Source organism: Mastigoproctus giganteus, chromosome 1 (genome assembly GCF_048544385.1).
Source record: "Mastigoproctus giganteus isolate SK-2022 chromosome 1, ASM4854438v1, whole genome shotgun sequence".
NCBI classification, from domain to species: domain Eukaryota; kingdom Metazoa; phylum Arthropoda; class Arachnida; order Uropygi; family Thelyphonidae; genus Mastigoproctus; species Mastigoproctus giganteus.
This window is the reverse complement of record NC_143575.1, coordinates 61,817,630-61,845,107: the sequence shown is the minus strand read 5'-3', so window position 1 is coordinate 61,845,107 and position 27,478 is coordinate 61,817,630. Positions and strand designations below refer to the sequence as shown.

Genomic DNA, 27,478 nt, shown 5'->3' with positions numbered 1-27,478 from the left:
AATTTATACATAAGTATAAATACATAAATATTAAGAATATAAATACATAAGTTATAGTACATATGTATGTATATAATAAAATAACCATACTCACAAGAAATTTACATAGAAGTTGGTTGGGAGAAAAATGTAAATACTCGTAAATGTAAACTTGTATATAAATACTAGTTGGTTGAGGGAAAAATGGGAAATTGGACTCTTCTGGAAAAAAAAAAAAATCTTTTTAAGTTAAGCTCTTTGTAGAATAAGATTGCACACTGAGTTAGAATCTTTGGATTTTTAGCAAGCTAGATGGGATCAATATCTTAAATATATCTTATAGTAAGCTAAAGGAGGAAATGGTGATCAACTGCCCATAGTCTCTTGTACAGAGGGATGAATGGCCTGAGTTTGTACGGTCTCCTCGGGATATGCCAATTGGTGATGGCCCAAAAATCAGGACATCCTAATACAAGTCAGAAAGTTTTGCAAAATGAAGACAAGATTATTTTTAATTATGCATTGATTGAGCCATGAAGGTTCTGAATTTCATAGGCTCGGTGCTAGATTTATGTAAGGTCTAGCAGAGGAACCAATATTAAAGTGCAGCCACATAATTGATTTTTGAAATCTCTAGTTTCTAGAACAAAATAATATAACACGAAATACATTGTGTTTTATGAATTTACTGAAATGTGTAGTGATGACATTAATCAAATGATGTTTAAGCCATTGTTTTAAAATCTAGGTGGTTTTTATAAATTTCCTTCAGGGTGGTTGCAGTGCTGATAAATTAGAATTTTGTATCATAGATAACTCCAAGTTTTTATGTGAGGACCAAAGGCATATCCACATGATCTAGAGAGACTTCAAACAGAAAGGGAATCTATTTACAAGTAATTTGTGAGTGTTCTGATTTTTTAAGGGCTAATTGACAGGTTAAAAAAATTTAGGTACCCTGTGAACTCAAAATAAATGTACGTACTTTTTAATCTTACAAAGAAATCTTTGACAAAGGTAAGGAGTCTGACAAAGGAAAGATTTTATATCACTGTATAACTTAAAACATTTTTATGAATTTGGAGGGAAAGGTTGAAGGATTGCTGAAAGTGACTGAAAGAGTGAAAAACTAAGGTAAACTACACACAAGGGAATTTATAAAACTATGTTTATGGGGGAAAAACTTCTAATTTATTCTTGCATTTATCTTTTTGTATAAGAGTTGTGCATCTGAAGTATTAAAATAGCCATCTATTTTAATAATTTTCTTTAAATGTACTGAAGGTAATATTACACTTTATAATACACTACTTTTATTGAAAGATTATTAATTTCATTAATTTAACATTATTACAGTATAGATTATTATGTAATATTTTTATTTTTGTGCATTAAAGTTAGTTTAAATGTCACAAAAATATGCAATATATTTTTGTCAGTTTTGTGGCAGGTAGTAAGTACATCAAAAGCAATTACAGTATTTAATGAAAATATCTGGTAGTAACGAAGGGTTGCAATAATATTTGAAATGTTTTAAATGTATGTACCTCAATTCATCAAATAATTTATTGAACAACATTGTTCACGAATAAGTAAAAATCTAGTCACAAATGGCAAAAAAACTGGATAGTAAAAAGGAAACAGTGGATAAGCAAAGCCATGATTACAAAAACTGGGAAGTGAAAAAGAAACAGCAAATAAACAAAACCACAGTAGTCAGAATTGGGTGGATAAAAAAGTCAACAATAAGCAGAACTGTGATTGAGGGGATCACAATCAGTAAGAAACATCTGTATAATGCTTTACATATGAATATATGCAGATACAGAGATTTCTTGGACAGTTGTAAACTGCCCAAGAAACCACTATTGTGTAAACACTATTGTGTATCTGTAGTGGGATATCTTGCTAAGTGATTGTTGTTGAAATCATTGTGACTAAACTGTGCAACTGTTGTAAATTTAAGTGATTTTGCCCTGATGATGATAAAACACAGTGCTGAATGCAAATTTACAGATAGGAAAATAAAATAGAAATTAAGGAAAATTAATGACAAATGTTATTCTTGGGATTTTTCATTGGGACCAAAATAAATGTGCATAAAATCGGAAAATATAAAATTTGGATTCATAAAATTGAAATTTCATTCTGTGTTTGTGTATAATGTATCTACATTTTTTTGTCTTGTCTCTCAGTCTTTATATATGTATTTTGTAAGACTTCATCTTCTCCAACAGTTAGGCCTCCACCTTTGTCATTGCCACGTCCAGTCTTACCGAGGGAGAGGTCACTGATAGATAGAATGATTGATTATCTTGTTGGTGATGGCCCAGCAAATCGTTATGCCCTTATCTGTCGTAGTTGTCATTCACATAATGGAATGGCTCTGAGAGAAGAATTTGACTACGTTGGTAAGTTTGTAATTTTCTTCCCTCCCCATAAATAAAGTAATCAGCACAGTCATATGTTTATGATTTATAAACTACAATCCTGAAGAGTAGTTCATAAAAGTTAGAGAATGATTTTTCTCATATGCAAGGTGTTCCTTAAATTGTTTGCAAAAAATTCTGGGACATATACTGGGGTTCAAAATAAGAAATACAGTCAAACATGTGTTCAAAAGTGATTTATTTTAGAGTTATTATGCATGTAAATTATTTACAACAGTCATTTCAAGTTGTGCCCTTAACCCAGATGAAGGAAACAGAGATGTGAATATGCCAAAACAGTAGTAAATAAATCACTGCGATTTTTGCTTTGTGCATATTCAGAATCAGGGGCGATTATAATGATCTTGAATATTAAATCCTTTTCAGTGAGACCAAATGATGACTTTAAAAAAAATGCAAATATAAAATGTTTAAAGAAGTTATCCTGGAGGCTATTAAGCTTTTTATACTAACAGAAAAGTTTTTGATCAAAAAAAGTTTTCAATAAGGTATAGACCAAACTATGGATGACAGCTGAATTTATGACCTTAGTGGCAGAGAAGAAAGGTGCATGGGATGATTATAAATTATCAGCAGGCCCTGATTCCAACACTATATATATATACATACAGCAGACTCTTGATTTACTGGGATCGGATTAACCCGGACACTTCAAGGCTCGAAATAAAAAAAATAAAAAATAATAAACCAAAAATCATAAAATTCAAGTAAGTAACTAGAATAGGTATAAATAGATGTTTTGCAAGTTGTAAATAAGGGACAAGAAGCAGTCATTGACAATAAGTTGTCATTGGAAGATTAATGTGCCTATTATCTTGCAACCCTCCACTGTCTTCAGGCCCATCGCTCAAAAAAAAAAAAAGAAAGAGAACAAACGTTTAGTTTGTTTTAGTGCATCGCATCGATTGTTGTGTTTTGTCGCACCGCAAACAGACAAATTTTGTTTTGTTATTTATGTCAGGAATGTCGAAATTTTTTTTTATGGTAAATATATATAGTTTTTTGTTTAGAAATTGTGAAAATGATGGGTAAACGCAAAAGAGGTCCTTGAGGTTGTCACAGACATTCTCTCAGATATGCCAGACAAGCTGTACTTGCTACCTGGGAGTCTAAAATGCTGATGGAACTGATATTCGGGTGACATTCAAGTCAGGTGGACTTAATTTTGGTAAAGTCCGTACGGTCTGTGACAGCCAAATCCTCTGCTTGCACCTTCACGATGGTGAGACTGTTAGTAATCCTGGGTATAACCTCCATGCACAAGCACACTGTGGGTGACCACCCAGGTGTGAACCAACGTAAGCGGGGGTTGAGGTGTGGCACCCACACCACATGGAAGAATGCTGCCCTTCTGTGTTACCAGGCAATACTAGGTGGTAGATAACTCTCATAAACCAGTGCAATACCACCACTTTGCTTAATGGAGGCTTGAAGTTGTGGAACCCATGTTTAGTCTCCAGAGCTAAGTTCCGTTCAACCCTTCCTCATCTCTTCCATCATGCAGGTATGACTGATGACTTTTGAGGTTATGATGAACATCATGGCAAGATCCAATCTTCCTTATATTTTGAGGGTACAGCTCTAAAACAGTGTTCGCAGGCCGGCTGCTAGTTAATACACTGGACTAAACATATTGGTAACTGTTTTAGGAGGCTTCCGGATCAGCTAGTGTATAATATTGCTACCTCTACTTTTCCAGATAGTGACTGGAGGGAGTCCGAGTAGTGTGTATGCGGAGGACATTGTCAAGGCCATGTTATGTCAAGGATATGGGTATATTCTTACCATGTATATGCCATATCCAAAAATTTCATTACTTCATACAACATGTCCCCCAACTTTTTCTTACTATTGAATACAAATAATACAAATATTAAGACCATGTATATTTGTTCATTTCACAAATATACATGGTCTTAATTCTAATCTTAACGACATTCATTTCCGCTTGCAGTCTGCCAAACCCCATGTACTTTTTCTTACAGAATCTCAGTTATTGGTCGATTCAACTACTGCTCATCTCAGTTGCCCAAATTATTTGCTGTATGATTCCTTTCGCCTCAAAGGTGGTAATTGTGCATATGTCCGTTCCGATATTCCATGTCAGAGACTTGGTAATTTGGAATCTCCTCTTTTCGATCTTCTCTGGCTTAAAATCTCTCTATCTCATTGTGTCAAATTCATCTGTTGTCTCTACCGTTCTCCCAATTCCACTAATCACTTGGAGCTCTTTGACTTCCTCTCTTTGCAACTTGACTTTCTCTAGTCCAACTTTCCTAACAGTGAGGTAATTTTTCTGGGTGATTTTAATGTTCACAACTCCAGCTGGCTTCCATTTTCTAGTCACACTGACCCAGCTGGTCGAGATGCTGAGGATTTTGCAATTACTAATGACCTTCCACAGATTGTTCATTTACCTACAAGAATACTGACAATCCTAACCATATAACCAACATGCTTCATCTTTTTCTCACAAACAACCCTTCTAAGTACACGGTCGAAGTAAGTGGTCCTTTAGGCACTTTAGATCACAACTTGGTGATTGTCTGTTCTCCAATGGAGCCTTTATCTCATGGCTATTCTCAACCACGTATTGTTTGGCATTACAAGAATGCAAAATGGGATGACCTCCGAGATTTCTGTTTCTTTTCCTTGATTGTATTACTGTTTCAAAATTTCTGATGTCATCGTTTGCTCAGATCGTGTCAGTGAAATTATTCTTGTAGGAATGGAATCCTTTATTCCACACTCCACTATAGAATCTCGTCCTTTATCTAAACCTTTATTTATTATGTTATTTATTGGTTTTCCAATAAATATGCTAAGGCTTGTTCAAGAGAAGAACGTTGCATATCATAATTGGCTTGTTTCCAATTTTTCAGTTTCATTTTCTACCTACACCAAAGTTCACAACAATTGTAAAGCAGTTATTTAGTCCAAACTAGATTTTGAACAGGCTAAGAGTAAAAAACTTGCCTCTTGCCCTAATGGTAGCCAAGCATTCTGGTCTCTTGCCAAAGCTATTGGCCGCAACTTTTGCCCATCTCTGCTCCCACCTCTGTCCAAACCAGATGGTTCTGTTGTCACTTCAGCCAAGGATAAAGCTGACCTGCTAGCATCCCATTTTTCTTTCAACTCATGCATTATCGATCTTGGTAAAACACCTTCCACTATTCCCAACACGCTCCATTCAATACTTCCTGTGGTCTTCTGTCAAAAGGATATCAGAAGGATTTTGATGAATCTTGATGCTAAGAAAGCCCCAGGTCCTGATGGTATTTCTCCACTTGTTCTCAAAACCTGTGCTCCTGAACTTACTCCAGTTCTTTGCTGCCTTTTTTTCAATTTCTTATTCCAAAGGTGTTTTTCCTTCTGCTTGAAAATTTGCTCATATCCAGCCAGTTCCTAAAAAGGGTGACAAATCCCTCCCATCCAATTATCATCCCATTACAATTACTTCTACTCTTTCTGAAGTAATGGAGAAATCAATTAACTGCCAACTCTTACAAACTACCTAGAAACCTTCCGTCTGATCAACGATCGCTTATGTTATTCATTTATGGACAAATTCAACGGAAAAGTTTTGTGAAACTCAAGCAGTTGCTCTTGACATCTCAAAGGCTTTCGATCATGTATGACATAAAGGTCTTCTAAACAAGCTTCCGTCTTATGGTTTTCCAACTGTTTTTTGTAATTGGTTATCCAGTTTTCTCTCTGATTGCTCACTGAGGGCGATGGTAGATGGCTCTCTGTCTTCTGTCTTCTCCACTAATGCTGGTGTCCCCCATTCAGTTCTTTCCCCCACTCTTTTCCTCTTGTATATTAATGACCTTCTTCCATTGACTGGAAATCCTATCCATAGTTTTTTGCCGATGATAGCACATTGCATTCTGCTTTCCATTTTGAGAAATCTTGCCCTGCTCAATCAGCTTCAACTTCTTGAATATCCGCTACCAATTCCTTAAATGCCGATCTCCAGGTAATTCTCCAGTGGGGCAAAGACACCTTGGTTGATTTCAATCCTTCTAAAACTCAGTCTTGTCTTATATCTCGCAAAAAAGGATTCTTCTGCTCCTATGCTTATCTTTGGTGACACTCCGATTTCTAGGCAAGTTGATATATCTCTTTTGGGGATTACTCTGACTTCTAATCTCTTTGGCACAAGCACATTACAAATATTGCTTCCTCTGCATCTAAAAAACTTGGTTTTCTCTTTCGTTCTTGGCATTACTTTTCTTCCAAACAGCTGTTCACTCTGTACAAATCGCAAATCCGCTGTACCGTGGAATATTGTTCCCACATCTGGGGCAGTGCCCCCAAAACCTCTCTCAGGCTTCTAGATTCCATTCAGAAGAGGGCAGTTAGGTTAATTAATGACTCCTCTGTAACAGAGTCTCCATTTGCTGTCTCATAGACGTACTGTTTCTGCTCCGTGCCTTTTCTACCGATACTTCCATGGACACTGTTCTTCTAAGTTGGCTTCTATAATTCCTGCTCTCTCTTTAAAAACAGTCCGAACATATCCATCTTCAAACTCACAGACCCAACTTTTCATATTCCTCGTTTATTCATTCAACTGCCATTTTCTGGAACAACCTTCCTTCATACATATTTCCTGAAAATTACAGTCTAATGTCAACAAATATCTTCTTTCGTCTTCTCAACCTCCGACCCAAGCACGGTACTAAGTACTATAGGTTCTAATACCTGTTGTGTTTGTGGTTTTCATTAAAAAAAAGAGTTGTGCTTTCAAAGATAGGTAAATGCAAAAGAGTTGTGCTTTCAGTTAAACAAAAACTTGAAATTATTCAAACGTTTGAAAACAGTGCATCCGTTAAATCTTTAATGAACCTTTATAATGTTGGTGACCAAACCATACGCAACATTGTAAAAAATAAAGGGAAGCTATTAGATTTAAAATCAGCATCGCAAAAATAAAGGGAAGTATTGAATTGGACATGCGAGTAGTACATGGTAAATTTTTTATCTATCATCATAATTTTTATGTAGGTCGCTGAATATTTTTCGATACAGGAAGTCCCCGACTTACACAACTACGGATTTATGTAAATTTTTTTCACTATTTTTTTTTTTTTTTTTAGGATTGTAAAATTTAAGACAACAGCAAAAAAAAAATAATAAGCAAAACAATCACGGCACACACAAATTTCACAAGTGAGATACGGAGTTAACAAGCAAAAAAAATAGGAAAGAGAAGATTCTTACAATTTATTTATTTTTATTTTTTTATATTACCGAAGATTTCAGTAAAAGGGACTCACATTTCACCATAATAACATAAAAACCCACAGAATTCCAGCTATCAGTATTTCCGCAAATGCAATAAGATCGAGTTTACTACCTGTTTATAATTAGATGCACAAACAGAAAAGCCCAATAAACTGGAAAGTGCAAATTGTTTTTATTATTTTATGGCAGTGACCTCCAGAAATGTGATTTAGTAAAATGTGAGCTCGCACAGGGTGATAATAGTGAGTTTTTGCCTTAACCCTGTGAAGTTCTTTACAGGAAATTTCATTTTGAACGTTATCATGGTGCCGACTAAGAGAATAAGTGACAGCGGTACTAGTAAATCTACTAAGAAAAAGAAACCGATTGATTTGGATCAGAAAATTAAACTGATAAGAATGTATGAAAATGGTCAAACATTAACAAGTATTGTGCGGAATTCAGATTTTTCAATAATAATATAGTAGCAATATGTTATTAGTCATTCCCGAGTTACGTAAAATTCGATGAAGTAAGAAGTCCTGAAACATGTCTCTTACGTATGTCGGGGACTTTTGTATTTTTGGATAATTGGATAACCAGGAAATAGATTATCTGGGATTTGTTTTTTATCATCTATCCCAGAAAATCAAGAGTCTACTGTGTATGTATATATATATATATATATACACACACACACACACACACACACACACACACACACACACACACACACACACACACACAGTCGATTCCGGTTATTTGGGACACATCAGGACTAGTGCATTTTTGGCCCGATTAAGCGGCTACTCCAATTATGTGAAGTTTCACGTAAATAGTTAAAAATACAATGGATCTCCACTTTACGATTGATTTTCTGTACGATCAAATCATGATACGATGGACTCATCATAGTAAAGTACCATTCACTATATGATAAGTAGTAAAGCGCCGGTCATTATGATCACATTTAGTGCCTGCCTGGCAACCCAAAGGTCACGGATTCGATTCCTGCCTCGGGCTTGGATCAGAGTAGTGCAAAAACCCTGGGAGGTGCATTATGGCCACAGAAGCCTATACGCCAACAACTACCAAAAAAAAAAAAAAAAAAAAGTGATCACGTTTGTGAATTGAATTTTAATTCTATTAAACAGCAATTTTAATTAGAAAATATAGGAGGAAAATTATCCACAGGCTATAAAAGTAAAGATATAACAAGCACAAATTTACACTTTATTATCGGAAGAATATTTTCCACAGGTTAGCAAAATAAAAATAAATTTACGCTTACATGCATAGCTTCAATAATACGTACTGTAATATGTACATACTAACTAGTTGATATTTCTGTTTACTAACATTTTTGAGCAAGGGTTAAAATTTAAAACAGTAAAAAAGATAAGCAAGTGAGAACAGTGAAACGATTTATGAAGCATTAAAATAGGAATGAAGAGAAGATTCTGAAAATTTGTTTTTTTTATATGATTGAAGATGTCATGGAAGGAGAAACACATTTCACCATAATGTGAACACCCACAGAATTCCAGCTATCGGTATTATCGCAAATTCAATAAGGGCGAGTTTACTATCTGTTTATAATAGATTGCACTAACAGAAAAGCCCAATAAACAGGGGACTGCTTATTGTTTTATGGTTATGACCTCCACAAATCCGACAAATCCATTTCTGAATGTTGAACAGAGCAGTTGAAACAGCACCGTATTCAGCAGTCATGGACTTGAACCTGGGTCACTAAAGCACGTGTACTTATGCACCCGTGCGGCTGACCACTCTGCTACGGTGGCCTCTGTATAGTACAGTGGTGGACAAAAACACTGTATCACTTGTGAATTTTGAAAATAATGTGTTTTGCACTGCATTGTGGGTTGCAGAAATGTTCAAAATGCATTTGTTAGATGGAATATATATCTCTGTGAATGAAATCCAATAAAAAGACTTCACCTGATATACCTAATTGCCATAAATATCTTCCCAAAGGGTAAAATGTGTAATTAATGGAAATATGAGAAATCATGCAAATGGCAATCATGACAACCAAACACACATTTTATTGCATTTATGTGTACAAACTGAAATGACAAGTTAATGTAATAATATTATGTACTGTAAATCAGCAAAATAAGTCCTTAGTATTTTGTTGTTCCTCCTTGAGCTGCAATTGCAGCCTTGCAACGATCTGGCATAGAGTTAATCAACTTATGGATATACAGTTGCCCAATTTCGTGGTACCACACCCTTACAATGCTCTCCTGCAGCTGAACCTTACTTGTTGGCTTCTTCCGAGCAATATTAGATTTTTCAATAGGTTTCAAATGTGGACTGTTGCTGGGCCAGTCCAACACTGTAATGCCAGCATTTCCAAGGTATGACTGCACCTTAAGGGAGAAAAACGAGGGAAAACATTGGTGTAAGTATGTTTTAAGTCTTGTAAGACAAGAAGACAAACTCATCATTAAATCTAAATAGCATAAAACTTACCAATTTTGCTGTGTGGCAAGGTGCTGAGTCCTATTGAAAAATGCAGTTTTGGATGTCTGTGTGGTGATCCCTAATAACGGGTTTCAGGCACTCCTCCAAGATAGCAGTGTAGGTTTCTACATTCACCATTCCATTAATAAACTTAATTTGCCCCACCCCTTTGCTTGTTATGCATCCCCAGACCATCTGACCGGTGGTGAACTTTACAGTTGGTGTTATGCAGTCAGGATGGTATGCCTCGAATTTTTGTCTTCTGACATAACGCTTCCCATCCAAGCCATGCAGGTTGAATTTTGATTTGTCAGAAAAGATGACAGCGTCCCATGGCTCTTTTGTCCATGAAACATGCATTTTAGCCCAAGCAAGTTGCTTCTTTCTCATTTGTTGGGTCAGCAAAGGCTTCTTCTTAGGCCGATAGGCATGCAGACCACATTCCAAAATTTTTGGATAGTTTGTGCACTTGTTTCAACACTAGAGGCCATCTCAAAGTCCAGTTTTGGATCAAGAGCACTAGCTTGGCGATTACGAAAGCATAATATATACCGTTTCAAATATCAATCTTGGGAAAACATAGTCACTCTCTTATGGCCAGATCCAGGTCTTTTCTTCACATTACCGGTTTCATGCTTTAATTTCAGCATCCGGGATACTGTTGACTGGTGGCACCCTATTTTATCAGCGATAGCACACGTAGAAAGCCCTTCCTGGGACAGAGCAACAGCTACACCGGTAAAATTTTTTTTTCTCGGTGTCAACTGAACATATGGAGCCATGCTTACACCTTGCAAAACAGGACACTGAGCGTGTATACCCTTCCAACATTGTATTTATAGAAATGGCTGATGCAATACCTTGCAGTTACTGTCTGATGCAATAGAAGTGTTATCTGATGCAATATCTTTGCTTTGAGACAAAAAAATGACTGTAATCAAACAATATCTTATACGTTTCACTACAAATATTACTTTTTTAAGGTGATGCTTGATGAAAGCAGAGAGAAAGACAGATACTGTCTTTCTCTCTGCTTTCTTTCTCTTTTTTTTTGGTTACTGTATAATTGAAAGTGTGCAAATATGTCTCTATTCATAAAGGTGGCTCAAAGGGAAAACACTGAACTGCAGACCTATCAGTTTTGACTTCTGTGCCAAGAAAGATTAATGAATCCAGATAAGCATGCAATACAATATCAGCTAGACAGGTTTGAAATTATAAGGGAATCACAGCATGGCTTTGTCAAGGGGTAGACCTTATCTGACTAGTATAATTAGTCACCGTGATGTTTTCAGTAGAGAACTGGATAGGCAGAATAGTTTTGACATCATAGATTTCAGTAAAGCTTTTGATATAGTCCCAGTGAATGATTATTGTGTAAATTGTAATAATGTGGCATTAAGAGCAATTTACTCCTGCTGATAAAAGAAAGGTTAAGTAGTTCATTGCTCTTCATGGGCTAACGTTATGAGTCTGGTTCTACAGCATTTGGTTCTTGGTCTGCTTACTGTGTCTAATTTTCATTAATGATATTGTTGCAGATATTTCAAGTTTAATGTCTAAGTTTGCTGATGATGCAAAGGTGAGAAGGGTAGTTAATAACAGTAATCAATATGATGTTCCAGCAAGACGTAGATAAATTATTTGGATGGGCTGAGAAATGGCAGTAAAGGTTTAACCTATTCCCTTGTGTGATAATGTGATAATTTAACATGGAAAATGCAGGGGCTTGCATCTCAGTAGCAGTAATCCTAGAATAACATACCACTCGGGTACTGCCAAGCTCAAAATTTTAGATTATGAAAAGACTTGGGAGTAAAATATATGAAGTTTTCTTAATAGTGTAGACAGGATGGCTTAGTTCAGTGACATACTGAATTTTGCCAGTAGAGATGGGTGGTTATTTCATTATATAAGGCCAGGGCTGCTCAAAAGCACAGGGAATGCATGGTCAACATGCAGGCGGCAAATACTGTGAAAATTGAAAACCAGCACTAGTCTTTGTGAACACTTTTTATAACAATAGGAGCCCTAACTACTTTAACTCAGGTTTTTCATCTAGCAAAACAGGCAAATTGACCCTAGAACACATGCAACTTAAGGACATAATACACAATGCACGGCAGATGAATAAAAAATATTCGAATGGCCTAATATGATAATTTAATTAACTACGTTGTTTTTCATGTTGTGTATGATTGTGCGGAATTTGTATTAAATGATCGTGGTGCCAAGTCGCAGACAACATACTCGTGTGTTTGTGCAAGAGAGGATTCAATTGGGACTAAAGTAAGATACGCATAGACATGACCTACGAGGACAGAATATTGTCATTTAGAAAAGCATTTCCATTGCTAACCTTTTTATTAATTTAGTAATAAGGTTTTATGATTAGCACAAATAATAAAGGTAAGTGTTTTTGACTCATTAAATAAAAGAGTCAGTTAAAATTACCCAAATACACCTTAGAGCAATATATACTAAATACAGTAGATTCTCAATTTTCCAGGATAGATGGTAAAATAAAAATCCCGGATAATCGATTTCCCAGCTAATTCAAAAATATAGTAAGTCCCCGACATACATTCCAGGACTTCTTATGTAAGTTGAGTTTTATAACTAGGGAATGACTAATAAAATATTGCTCCTATATCCATGATGTGCCAAAATTACAAAACCCACATATGTCCTCAGAAGAATGAAGAAAAATAGTTATATATTTTTCAATTAGTTAGTTATATATTTTTAATTTGTTCAATTAAAACCTTTATCTGGGGACAGCAGTGAAGTTGGAGTGGCACATATGAAAAGAAAACATTAAAGGAAGAAATGTGCAGTATAAACTGATATGTATTTATGAAATACATATCAGTTTTTTTTTAAGCCTTGGTTATCATAGTTGACTTCATTGGTGCCGATCCCTTCACCGCTTCTAGTATTCTGTCTTTTTCTTTTATTATTATGTTCACTGTTGAAACTGACAAATTTAAATTCCACATGATACTTATTCATGTTTGACCATTTTCAAACATCCTTATTTTAATTTTCTGATACGAATTGATTGCTTTCCTTTTTTTTTTTGGTAGATATACTAGTACCGCTGTCACTTATTCTCTTAGTTGGCACCATGATAATGGTCAAAATGAAATTTTATGTAAAGAATTTCACAGGGGGTAAGGCAAAAACTCACTATTATCACCCCATGCGAGCTCACATTTTACTGAAACACCTTTCTGGAGGTCACTACCATAAAACAATAAAAACAATTTGCACATTCCGGGGGTTATTAGGCTTTTTTTGTTACTGCAATTCATTATAAATGGGTAGTAAACTCAATCATATTGCATTTGCAATAATACCGATAGCTGGAATTCTGTGGGATTTTATGTTATTATGGTGAAACGCGCGGTCCCCTTCACTGAAATCTTCAGCTATATAAAAAAAAACCTAAATAAATTTTAAAAATTCTCTTCATTCCTATTTTTAAGCTTGACTTCATATCCTGTTTGTGCAATTTGTTCATGCCGTGATCGTCTTTATTGATTGCTTATTATTATTATTCTGTTTAAAATTTTACAATCCTTAAAAAGAAAAAAAAAAATTGAGTGAAAAAATATTTAACATAAGTCGGGGACTTACTACAGCAGAGTACAGTCAGTCCTCGTATAACACGTGTTTACATTACACGAATTCGATCATACACAATTTATAAATAGGGGAACGATATCTTATATAACACGAACCGAATTCGCTTATGCACGATTCGCCGTTGTGTTTCCAAGAAATGGCAGTCGAACGCAGAATCATCCCAACTGAACGCAACACGATAGGAATGAAGAAGATTCTGAAAATGTATTAATGTTTTTTTTTTTTGTTTTTTTTTATCAGTGAAGGGGAAACACATTGCACCATAATAACGTAAAAACCAACACGATTCCAGCTATCGGTATAATCGCAAATGCAATTAGATCGAGTTTACTACCAGTTTATAACAGATTCCACTAGCAGAAACGCAACTGGAAATTGTTTTATTGTTTTATGGTAGTAACCCCCTAGAAATGTGATTTAGTAAAATGTGAGGTGTTAATAGTGTATCTCTGCCTTTACGGTGTTGTTTATTCAGTTGCTACACGCGCGCAGCTTTGTTTATGTGTATCAAGCGTGCCTCCTCGTTTTGTAATTGTGCTTTATTCCCTAAAAATGAGTAAAATACTTAAAAGGTGTGAAAAGGAAGCGTCCTGGTGAAGACACTGCAGATTCAGAGAGAAAAAGAAAAGCAATATCGATAAACAAAGACGAACTGGGTCAAAAATTCTTACCCGGGAAAATTTATAGTGGCCTCATACTAGCGTTTATGGCCAAAATCACACCGGCCTCCGCCCACCGGGGTTTCCCCTGGTAAGGTTTATGGCCAGTCCGCCACTGTCGATAGCGAAAAAATATGAAACTGTGAAACGCTTTGAGCGAAATAAAAGACCATGTCATATTGCACGTGCTACAGACCTAAATGAGGCAACGCCGAAAATTACAAAGAATGCAGAGAAAATAAAAACAACTTTCATAGCAGGAACAACTCAAAGTGTAATTAAAATCCATTAGATTAAGACACAAAGAATTGGAAAAGATGCAACGGCTGTCAACTGTTTGGATAGAAAATCAAACAAAAAACAAGTTTGCTTACGATAGAAGCAAAAGCATTGGCAATATTTTATTACGTAATAGTCGTAATAAAATACGTATTTTATTACGATTATTTATTGTGTTTAGTAATGTTTTGGTTAAAAACGTGTGTTCAATTTTGGGTGGCCGGCACCTAACCCTATTTTCCCCATAGGGCCTGTTCTTTATATTGCACGAGGGTTTCTAGGAACACAACTATCGTGCTATACGAGGACTGACTGTATATCCAAAAATGTTCAGCAACCTATGAAAAAACAAGGCGATAGATAAAAAACTTGCCATGCACTACTCGCGTGTCCAATACAGTGCTTCCCTTTATTTTTTACGATGTTTTAATGGATGCATTTTCAAACTTTTGAATAATTTCAAGTTTTTGTTTAATTGAAAGCACAACTCGTTTGCGTTTACCCGTCATTTTTGCAATTTCTAAACAAAAAACAAAAGTTTTATTTTATGTTATCCTTGACATAAATAACAAAACAATTTTTCTCTTTGTGGTGCAATGAAACAAACAATCGAAGCGACCCACTAAAATAAACTAAACATTTCTCTTTCTCTCTCTCTCTCTCTCTCTCTTTTTTTTTTTTTTTTTTTAGCATCGGGTGTGAAAACAGTGGGAGTTGCAAGATAATAGTCTCCCAATGACGACTTTATAACACCCTGCTTGTTGCTTATTTACGACTTGCAAAACATCGTTTATACCTATTCTAGTTATTACTTGAATTTTATGATTTCTGGTTTATTTTTTATTTTTTTTTTTATTTGGGGTCTTGAAGTGTTCCGGTAAATTGAGAGTCTGCTGAATTAATTATCCAGATAAGATGTTTCCATGGGAAAAATTAAGTGGAGGAATATAAAAAAGAACAGAAAAACAAGAAGGAAAAAAAAAAGAAAAAAGAAGGAAGTACATTAAAGTATTGTAAAAGTACTACAACTAATGCACATGCAGAATAAGGTGATGAATCAGAGCAAATTTGTGATGATGATAAAGTAATAGGGCAACTTATAGTGGAGCAAGAAAATTATGCTTCTATTGGAGGTGAAAAATCATAAGCAGTGGCTGAAAACATTCCCATAGAAGCCATCAAGGATCCTGGTCATTGGCCCAAATTTTTATCAAGAAAGTGGATAGACATGTTAGCAGAAATTGGTTCTAAACAAATGAATGATGTTTCTTATCCTTCGAATAAAAAAGTACTATTTTCAAGTGTATATTATATAAGGACATTAGCAAATAACGAAAAGGTAAATCTTGACTGGTTAATATATTCACTTTCGACAAATAGAATATATTGTTTTGTTGTAAAATATTTAAAACTGCAAATATTCAGTTATGTTGAACTGGCCTTTCTGATTGGAAGCATGCTAGTATTAATTTTCAACATGAAATATCTTCTACTCATATTTCTAATTACAATAAATGCTTTACAATGAAGTCCATGTTAACAAACAAACAACTGTAGATTAAAGAACAATGGCTCTTGTGTGAACTAGAGAAAAATCAGTGGAGTGAAATTTTGAAAAGAATTTTTTCTGTTGTTCAATATTTAGCTGGCCAGACTCTTGCATTTTGTGGTTCCTCAAGTGATTTTGTATGTTCCCAATAATGGTAATTTTTTTTTTAAAGTAATTGAAATGTTAGCTATATTTGATTCGTGCATAATGGATGACTTTTCCAATATTAAAAAAAAAAAAAAAAAAAAAAAAACATATTAGCCGTATGCCACATTATCTGAGAAGTAAATTGCGGAATGATGTTATTTCTTTAATTGCTGACAAAATGAGAAAAGAAATATTAGGTAAAGTCAAAAATAGCAAGTATTTCTCAATTGTTCTAGATTGCACTCCTGACAGCCATGTTGAATAATTAACATTTATGATATATTTTGTTGTACAGTGAAACTTCCCTTTAACGGACAGCCATGGGGAACGAAAATGTGTCCGTTAGAGAGAAGTATCCGCTGACAAGAAGTCTGAGGGAGAAAAAAAAAAAAAAAGAAAGAAAAATCGTTAAACGTTTAATGTAAAAATAAATTAAAATATATACAGATTTTGAACAATATTTTTGTAAATAATATACAATTACATACACAAGAGATAAAGAAAAATCGTTAAACGTTTAATGTAAAATTAAATTAAATTATATACAGATTTTGCACAATATTTTTGTAAATAATATACATACAATTGTGTTATGCATATTATGACTTTATCTTATGAAAAATACTTACCGTAATCATTTATTTTCTTCTGCACCTTCTTCCGGCTGATAATTTTGTTTTCAACATTTGTTTGGAGTGAAGAAACCATCGAAAGTCCTTCAGTAAGATACTTCAGTGGCGAAAAACATTTTTAAACGATTGATTTGTATTAGCGCTTCTTCTATTTTCATCGGTGGTTCGTCGTTAATGTTCTTCGACAGAATGACCTCCTTCCATTTCTTCATCCTCATGAGGAACTTCTTGAAAAGTATCGATGATAATGTCGTTGATATTTAGAGCACCATCTTCTGTACTGAGGTTTGAGTCTATATCTTTGTAGCCAGGGTTACTTGTAGCTGAAGTATCGTACATTATCAATAGATGAAGTTCTTGTTCTTCTTGGTGCTCCACATTTGCTGTTCACAACTTCAATTTTTGCGTTTGACAAGCCAGACTTTACAAAACAGTTCACGACAGTTTGTTTTCTAATTGCGTTTACTGAAGAGGAAATCCATTGAATCGCATCTAGGATGCTGATTTTCTTTGCAAGGTCACTCGCACATGTTACATCGTTCATGTTTGCAATGAGATGTCTTAAACACATTTTCTGTAGTGAAGTTTAAAATTTTTTATTATCCCTTGATCCAAGGGCTGACACTCTGCAGATGTGTTTGGTGCAGAAAAACGATTTGAATGTTGGACAATTCAATGTGCGGGTGAGATGCAGCATTATCCATGAAAAGAATAATTTTTCTGTTTTGACGAATCAAGTTTTGGTTAAAGTGACTTATCCATTCGCTCATGATATCTCGTGTCATCCACGCTTTTTTATTAGAGTTCCAGTCAACATTCAAAAGATTCAACTTTATGCCCCTGAAACAACGAGGATTTTGTGGTTTTCCTATAACAAGAGGTTGTTCAAAGTCTCCCAGCATATTTGTACACAATAGTACAGTCAAGCGTTCCTTAGAAATCTTTCCGCCCTGGCACTTTTCATTTTTTAGACTCATTGTTTTTTCAGGAAGAACTTTAAAAAAACAACCCTGTTTCGTCACAGTTGTAAATATCCTTAGCTTCAAAATCACGACATAAATCTTCCAATTTGACAGTCCACTCTGTTACAACCCCAGTATCAACAGATCCACCTTCACCACTTACTGTTTTCCTAGAAATTTTATGCCGAGTTTTGAACTTGTCTAGCCATACCACAGAAGCTTTGAACTCATTTACTCCCATAGATTTCGCAACCTCCAAAGCCTTTTCCCTAATAATAGGCCCATTAATGGGACTTTTTTTAGCACGTGCGCGACAAAACCACTCGTACGTAACATTGTCAATTTGAAGTCCAACAGTTTTCGGGAATGATTTTTGAACTTGTTCATTTCCGTGTTGCCAAAATTGTTTGAGCAGTTCATTTTTTTTCTTTAGGATGTCGCTTACCTGCGTCTTCCCGATTTTGAATTTTGCAGCGAGATTGCGAACACTATTTTTTTGCTGATGTTACGCATTAATGAGTTCGACTTTATCTTTTAAAGTTAAATGTTTACGAGAAGACATTGTGCACTTCACACGACACTGAACAAAACTGAAAAGACGAAAGGCCGACCATATTCCCCCCCCCGCCCCTTGCACACACCGAATTCATCAGAAGTTTTACACATGCCTTAAAATTCTTGAAAAAGGGTTTAGAACCACGACGCAAACCTTGATAAAATTCTGAGAATCGGAAATAGAAAATAAACACACGATTGAGGCAATACGTGGAAGAAAAGTTCCTAGAAAAAGGGCCGTAAGCTCACCCGCTGTCCGTTATGGGGAGATCAAATTAAGTGCTAATCTAAACGAAACAGTGCTGATTGCCTGTCCGCGTCCGTTACAGAGAATGTCCGCTACACAGAAGCTGCAAACGCGTTAAAACCAATGGAGGTGAGTTGGGGAATTTGAAAATGTCCGTTGTAGAGAGATGTCCGTTAAATGAGAGGTGTCCGTTAGGAGAAGTTTCACTGTATATTCTGGCAGTGATGTACAAAACGTCATTGCCAGACATGTTATGACATGTTAGGAGCATGTCATGCATCTATAACTCCTAACATGTCTATGAAATGTTAGGAGATATAGATGAATGTTTACTAATTTTTAATTTTTTAATCTAATTTTACAAATTTTTTGTGATTTAAATGATGAAGAACTTAAAATGCATTGCAGTAATTTACATATAAAATTGACAGATTCTTCTATATGTGAAAGTGATATAACCAACAAAGAACTTTTTGAAGAGCTGAAATTATTAAAAGCATTAAATATATTATTAGTGACGATCTACAGGAGTTTCTTAAAATATGTAACAATAATATAATAAATGCAGTTCCAAATGTTGTGATAGCATTGAGAATTTTTGGACTCTTCCAGTTTCTGTTTCAACTGGTGAAAGATCTTTTTCTAAATTAAAGATCATTAAAAATTATTTAAGATCTACAATGCTTCAAGAAAGACTAAGTGACCTTGCAATAGCTGCTGTAGAAAATGATACTTCACAGTGCATTGATATGTACAATTTAATTTAATGGAAAAAGTAATTGCTACAATTAAAGCACGAAAATTTATGTAAAATTAAAAATTGAGCTGAATGCATAAGTATTTTTTAATGTCGTTTTATTATTTTTTTGTAGTTTAATGTCTTTTAGTTTTATATTTTAAAACTATTTTTAAAGTAGAACGGGGACAGATGTGCGGAAGGACTCTTCAAGAATTATGTATAGGATAGGATTATTGCATAGTTTTGTATTTCAGTTTCAGTAAAAATTTAATTTAAATTTGTATCATTGTTTCATATTACTAGTAAAAACAAAAAGTTTTTCCCTTTTAAAAATATTTTGTAAATGTGCAGCAAATAGTTGCTGCATGCAGGCGACCAAGGAGCCAGGAACGGCCCTGTATAAGGCAGTGACCAGGCTGCACCTCGGATGTTGCATTATAGGCTTTAAAACCTCATTTAACTTGTTGGAGAAAATACAGAAAAGAGCAATGAGATTGGTTAAGGACACAGAGGGTATTCTTATTAAGAGAGAGAAAAACTTCAGTTTTGTGAGCTTCTATGTTTGGAGACCATGTATATGTGGAGTGATTTGATTAAGGTGTTTAAGGCCTTGAAAGATTTGAGTAAACTAAATTCTGGGGGAATTTTTACACTTAGTCACTTGAATTACAAACATAAGGGGGCATAAATTTAAATTGAGACGAGGTGGTAAACTAGATGTTTACCACCTAAACATCTAGTTTAACTAACTAGACGAGGTGGTAAACTAGATGTTTGAAAATTTTCCTTTATTCATGGATTGAATATTGAACTGTCACCCATGGAATTTAGAATTTTATATAGAAATTTAATGAGGGATCGGATAAATACTTGAAAGGAAGAATTAGGTGAAGTGAGGGAAGGTGACATTGGTTATTTTATTTTTTGATGGTTTTACAAAATCCTTACATCATTTTACCAGTACTAATACTAATCCCTTAAGACGAATGCTTTGTTCAAAATAATGCAATCTCAAAATGAAGTTTTTGATTTGTTTGTTTTCCTTTTCTCCCTTCTTTAAGAGCCAACATTTTTGAGTGCCTCTGTTCCATAATTAATAATTAATTTATAGCAATAGCTTAATTTGTCCAGTACACACCTCTTAATCTGTATTTATAACTTGAAGTTCATAAGAAAGATAAAAGTAAAAGTTTAACCACATTAAAAAAATTAAGACTGTGCCCAGGGGAAAAAGTGCACTACATTTTTCCCGGTTGTCATCCATAAAATCACTGTGTAAACAAGGACTTAAAACGTATGTAAACAAGAAAAAACTAAAACCATAGGGTTAAAAGTAGAGTCCAAATGCAAAACTCTATGTTCATTGTCAATTGGTTAAGTAATTAGTGAAGATAAGATTTATATATTAGTTCTAACTCCCATGGTGTGTCACGTTAAACACGTGGGAATTTAAAGTGTGCGAGGCTCTATATTGGTGAGAATCCTGCTGATAGTCTCGTGTTTAATATTTCAAGTGACGTATTATGTTGAAACTATTCTATTGACAAGGCTTCATATGAAATTTATGAAATTGATGCACTTTTATTTTATCCGGAAGAGGAATTATGTCTATAATCCAGTGGTATTTCAAAACCCTTAAATGCAATTTTCTTCAAAATACCATTCTTGAGCAGTTACATGTTTTTACTAGTTTCATGTAGTTTGAGGCATTTTTGAAGTTCACTATACACAGACTATGTAAATGAAGGGGCATAAATTCAAATTGAGGATGGACAGTTACAGAATACATAGACAAAAGTTTGCCTTTAGCCAACAGGTGGTTGATTGTTGGAACAAATTTCCATCTGTTGCTGTGGAAGTTGATAGCTTAAATAATTTCAAGGAAGTACTAGACAAGCTATTGGAGGGAATGGATAGGTGAAATGTTTTTTTTTTTTTTTTTTTTTTTGTGTGGTGCTGTATAAGCTTGCTTTCTTACATCATTTGCCACTACTAATACAGGTGCCTCTGTAGCCAGGTGGGCAGGAGAAGCAGTGCGTAGCACATGCTTCTTGATTAGACTGGGGTTCGAGCCTGTGACCACCAAATACGGAGGATGCGGAAAGGTCAGGGAATGACCATCGCATATCCCCGGAGCGTTATGGCCTTAGTTGCTAATGCTCCTAAAAACCAAACAACAACAACTACTAATACAGTCTTCAGAGTCATTTGAACCTCCACTACATTCTGGAAATGATAACCTAATCCATCTGTAGAAAGAGATTTATTTATTTATTTATTACAAACTTCTCACTCACAGGGCACACAGACTTTAGATAATGGTGAGAATGCTGAGAATTACAGAGAATCAATACAAAACAGTATTAATCAGAACAAAACTAGTATTGAAATGTATACAAAATTTGGATTAACAAAACGGAGTAAAGAGCAATTTCTTATACATAGATGGTTTAAGTATAAAATCAGTATTGTGATTATTCAATACCTGAAGGAAGTGGAACAGAGGACTTCCAAGTAAAAGTTGAGTATGAAGGATAGGCAGTGAGAAATTGGTTTTGTGATGAGAATTCAAGCATGATATAGTGAAATTCATTTGTTCAAGAGAGATGGAGAATTCGATAATAGAGTTATGATGTTGCCAACAAAAAGAAAACCATGCAGCTGTCGACTGGAGTGAAGAGGAACAGTTCTGAAGTGATGAAAAAGAGTTCCATAGTTTTGAAAGTGAAAGGCAAGGCGATTTTGAAAGCATAAGAATTCAATGAATTCAATTTAAATTTTCTCAAGTCTGTGAGAAAGATATTCCTGTTGTGGTGACCAAATAATATTACAATAATAAAAAATGCAAAGTATAAGCTGCTTGTAGGGAAAAATTAACTTTGTTACTCTTGAAAATCAAGGAAGAATGCTTAATTAATCCAAGAAGTTTGGAAGTCTGAGATATTACGTGATCAACATAGGAAGAAGGATGAAGGTCAGATTGAAATAAAATAGAACACCTACGTCCTTGAATGTATCAGGACTTGCAATTAGAGAATTTCCAATATAATAATCAGTAAAGACAGAGGGTTTAACTGCACGATTTGAATGAAAGTGACAATTTACATTTTATTGGGTTTAGAAACAAGTTATTTTTATTGAGCCCGAGTGAGAGGAAATCAAGACAGTACTTGAGTTCATTGCTCTCAGTTGAAGAATAAATAACTTTATAAGGTTTAATATCATATTCATAAAGTTGCAACTCAACGTTAACGGACTAAGATAAAGTTGACAGATCATTAATGTAAACAATAAAGAAGGGCAACCCCAAGGGTGAGCCTTGATGAACACCTTGCAAAACAGTAAATGGAGTTGAAATACCATCAGTTATTATGGATAGTTTACAGTTTCTAAGCAGTGAATTAAGCAAATCCAGTAAACGGGATTGTAGACCATAAGATAAAAGCTAAGAGCAGAAGATCGATGTGGACAGAGTCAAATGCATGTGAAATATCAAGGAAAAGCAAATCAATTTGATTTCCTTTGTCCAAATTAGTTTAGGAAATAAGAGAACGAGGCCAGATTTGAAACAGTTGATTTCCTGGGAAGAAAAGCATGCTGATGATTATTGATAAAAGGGTGAAGGTAGGAACTAAGATATTTATAAAGTAGAAATTCAGAAATTTTCGCTATTGTGTTTAGTATAGTAATAGGTTGGTAGTTATTAGTCATAACTTTCTCACCCTGTTTTCTATATAGTGGGATGATATAGGCCTCTTTCAATGCACTAGGGTACCAACTGTGGAGAAGACAGTAATTGAGGTTTGTGAGAATTGGAGCTAGAGATAAATATAACAGTTTGAGGTAAGGAGAGAACAGTGGCTGTGGAAACACCACAGTAGTGTGTGCCAAGAAAGTTTCTGCTGCACAAGCAGTGACCAATGCACTGGGACATTGTTATGCAAAAGCACCCAATCTTTGATTTCTCAGATTTCAGGCTGTTTCAGGCATATTGTCTTTCATAGATAAGCAAGTCCATCATTGACAGTCAAAAAGACTTCTAAGATCACTGTCATTTCAAGCAGTCCTACCAGAATATCTTGTGCTTGGTAACAGTGGCACCTGGCAAATGGCCCCGGGTGCCAAGCGATTGTTAGTGTAGCCAAGCGATTTCCAAGCAATCTATATATTGTGTGCACAAAGCAAATAGTTTTCTTTAGGTTTTAAACACAATTTTATTTATTTATTTGTATTGAGAAACTTTTGCACTACAAAAAGTAGGCAGAGTTCCAGGAAGGAAATTCACCTTTCTGTTTCTTGTTAATCTTACTAACCAAACTAACTCAGCCGCTTGGTTACCCTTGTGACACTGCTCCTGCCTCCCCGTGGCAGGGCCGGTAACCCGGAAAGAAAAGCTATCTTTCCGGGGCTAAAAGGATCAAAATGATTTCTCCTACAGGACATAGGGATCCTAATATGGCTGCTCATGAGATAGAAGACTCTAACTCATGTAGTGCTAAACGTCAAAAAACTGACAGTGTACAAAGAAGGCATCCAATGCACCTTGTATTGCATTCGACTCAAGAACAGTCTCTTGGTAGTCTCTCGCCTTTTAATATTCAGAAATACCTAGAAAATCTAATAGGATCTCCGAAAACAACTAAGCGTCTGAGATCGGGCGACTTGCTCGTTGAGGTCTCAGATGAACGGCAATCACAGCGGCTCAAAAAACTAACATCCTTTGGAGGATTATCGATTACTGTCTCCCCTCATGCTACTCTAAACACCTCCAGGGGTGTGATAGCTTAGTGGGATCTCATAAATCTCTCAGAAGAAGAGTTGAAAAATGAATTGCAAGACCAGGGAATTGTGCATGTAAAGCGCATATACACAAAACGAGACAATGCTCTAGTTCCAACTCAGAATATAATACTAACATTTGATAGTCCCAAACCTCCAGCATCCATCAAAGCAGGTTATCTGAATTGTCAAATAAAATTGTACATTCCTACGCTGTTTTAAATGCCAAAAATTTGGGCATTCCCAAAACGTGTGTAGAGGTTCAGCCACTTATGCCAATTGCTGTTCACACGAGCACAATCACTCTGACTGCAAAGCAGAGCAGCACAAATGCTCAAATTGTAATGGTCCACATACTACCTACTCCAGAGATTGTCCCCTTTGGAAAAAGGAAAAAAAAAACATTCAACGGGTCAAAGCCGAAAAAAACATCTCGTACCAAGAAGCTAAAAAATCTGTACAAGCTCAATTTAACACTCGACCCAGCTTCACTGAAATAGTACAAAAGCCAACTGCCGTAACCAGTACTGTGCAAAGAACAATAATAACTGGTACTCAAACTGAGGTAACGTTTCCCCCAGACAGATCCATGTCAGATTGGGCTCGGTCAATTTTGGAAGCTGTGCCCCTTTCTGGTAAACCATATAAATCAAGCAAGGCTGTTAACACACCAATCACTGTTCCGCACTCTACCAATAACCCAATATACTCAAAATGTGGTGATACTACTAAAACTGATTCGATAGATGGAAGGAAACACTGACCGCGAAGACTCTGTTCTCGACCTCTTCCCAGAAGAAGAGATGGAAACAGGAAGACCATACTTCCCGAAAAGAAAATCTGGTCACCATAAGCCAAACAGTACCTCGGACAGAAACCGAGGACCACACTTCACCCAAATAATGCCCAGTTTTCTTCAATGGAATTGTAGAGGGTATCGCACCAACCTTGATGACATTCGGGATCTCCTTCTCCAGTATAACCCAGTTACCTTCTGCCTCCAAGAAACTAACTTAACAGCTTCTGTTGCTACCTCACTTAAACATCATGTTATCTACAGAAAAGATCGAGTTTCTCATGTAAGCAATTCGGCTCATGGAGGGGTTGCACTTGTAGTCAGCTCCAATATTCCTTCCCGACCATTAATGTTACAAACAAATCTAGAAGCAGTAGCTGCTCGAATATCCTATCCTTTTTTCTTTTACCATTGTCTCCCTATATCTTTCCCCTAACCAAGACATTTCTTACACTGATCTTGAAACTGTTGTATCTCAGCTTCCTCCTCCCTTTTGCATCATGGGAGATTTTAACGCACATAATCCTCTATGGGGTGATAGAATACATTATAAATGAGGAAAAATACTAGAAAAGCTTTTAGATAAATTTAATCTGACACTACTGAATACTGGTTTACCCACTTATTTTCATCTACGTTCTGGGTCAAGCTTAGCAGTTGATCTCTCCATATGCTCACCAGTCCTTTTTCTGCTGTTTGATTGGTCTGTTCATGACAGTTTACTGGGTAGTGACCATTATCCAATAGTCTGTCATGTAGAATCAATTTCACCACCTTGTCATAATGAAACTGCCAAATGGAACTTCACCAAAGCTGATTGGGTAAAATATAGGCAACTAGCCATCCTCGAAAAAAACAGCTGTTTCAAATGTGTCAATAAATAATGCGATCGATTATGTAACAAATCAAATATTGCTGGCCACCGAAGCAGCAATACCAAGAGTGTCCACAAGCCATAGAATAAGATCAAAACCCTGGTGGAACAATGAATGCAATCAAGCTAAACGAGAGAAAAATAAAGTCTGGAATAAATTTCGCAAAATCCCTACTGCTGCTAATCTAGTACACTTTAAGAAAGCCAGAGCCAATGCTAGACGCATTCAGCGTGCAAGTAAAAGAGAGTCATGGAAACGCTTTGCTTCAACTATTACACGGTCCACTAAAACACAAACCATCTGGAAAAATATTAGAAAAATGTATAATAAATTTCCTCCTCTGCATCTATCAATACTCAATATAAATGGCAATGATGTTTCACTACCTCAAGACATAGTTAACACTCTCGGAGAATCCTTTGCTGAAATCTCTGCCGTATCCTCGTACTCGCCAAACTTTCAGAAATTAAAGTTCCTTGCTGAAAAGCAGACCCTAAATTTTAACACAGACCACCATCAAATGTACAACTGTCCCTTTACCATAATTGAACTACGGCTTGCTCTTAACAGCTCGAAACACAGTGCTGCTGGACCTGACGGAATTCACTATGTCATGTTGAAAGAGCTGAGCGAAAAGTCACTTCATGTCTTACTCCAGCTATATAACCGGGTTTTCACAGAAAATACCTTCCCTGATAACTGGCGACACTCGTATGCCATAGCATTATTAAAACCTGGAAAGGATCCAATCAACCTGCGTCACTATTGACCTATTGCCCTCACCAGCTGTATAGGAAAAATAATGGAAAAAATGGTAAATTCTCGTCTAAACTGGGTGCTGAGCAAATACAATCTCATCAATTCATCACAGTGTGGATTTCATACAGGTAGATCAACTTTAGACCTCGTGATACAAATGGAAAACCAGATTCGCAATGCCTTCTTAAGGAAGGAACATTTGACTACAGTTTATTTAGACATTGAGAAAGCTTTTGACACAGCTTGGCGATACGGAATTCTCCGTGATCTATATGCATTAGGCTTCAGAGGTAATATGCCAAGATTCATACAGAACTTTTTGAAGCAGCGATCCTTCCAGGTCCATATTCAATCCACTCTTTCCCGAAAATTCATCCAAGAAGAAGGTGTTCCACAGGGCTCAGTTTTAAGTGCCACTCTATTCATTATAAAAATCAACTCAATTACCAAGGTCATTCCGGCCACTGTATTTACTACTTTATATGCAGATGATGTTAGTATATCTTGTCACTCACAGACCATGAGAATGATTGAGAGACAACTGCAAGGAGCCCTTAATAAGATTACACCGTGGGCTACAGATAATGGGTTTTGCCTATTACCTGAAAAAACTGTTGCAGTTCATTTCTGTAGAAGACGTAATCTCCACCCTGACCCACTTCTAAAGCTGGGGAACCATGATATACCTGTTGTGCCTACCATTC

The 27,478-nt window shown here is 35.6% G+C and overlaps 1 protein-coding gene across 2 annotated transcripts in view; it reads left to right on the top strand.

Moving 5' to 3' along the window:
- Lnpk (zinc-ribbon metal-binding protein lunapark) overlaps positions 1-27,478 on the top strand; it is a 206,312-nt gene that overhangs the window by 123,619 nt on the left and 55,215 nt on the right. For both annotated transcript variants that reach the window (XM_090380315.1, XM_090380310.1), the window contains exon 7: positions 2,217-2,390. In XM_090380315.1, the coding sequence (XP_090236441.1) occupies positions 2,217-2,390 (174 nt within the window). The remainder of the gene's footprint in view (positions 1-2,216; positions 2,391-27,478) is intronic.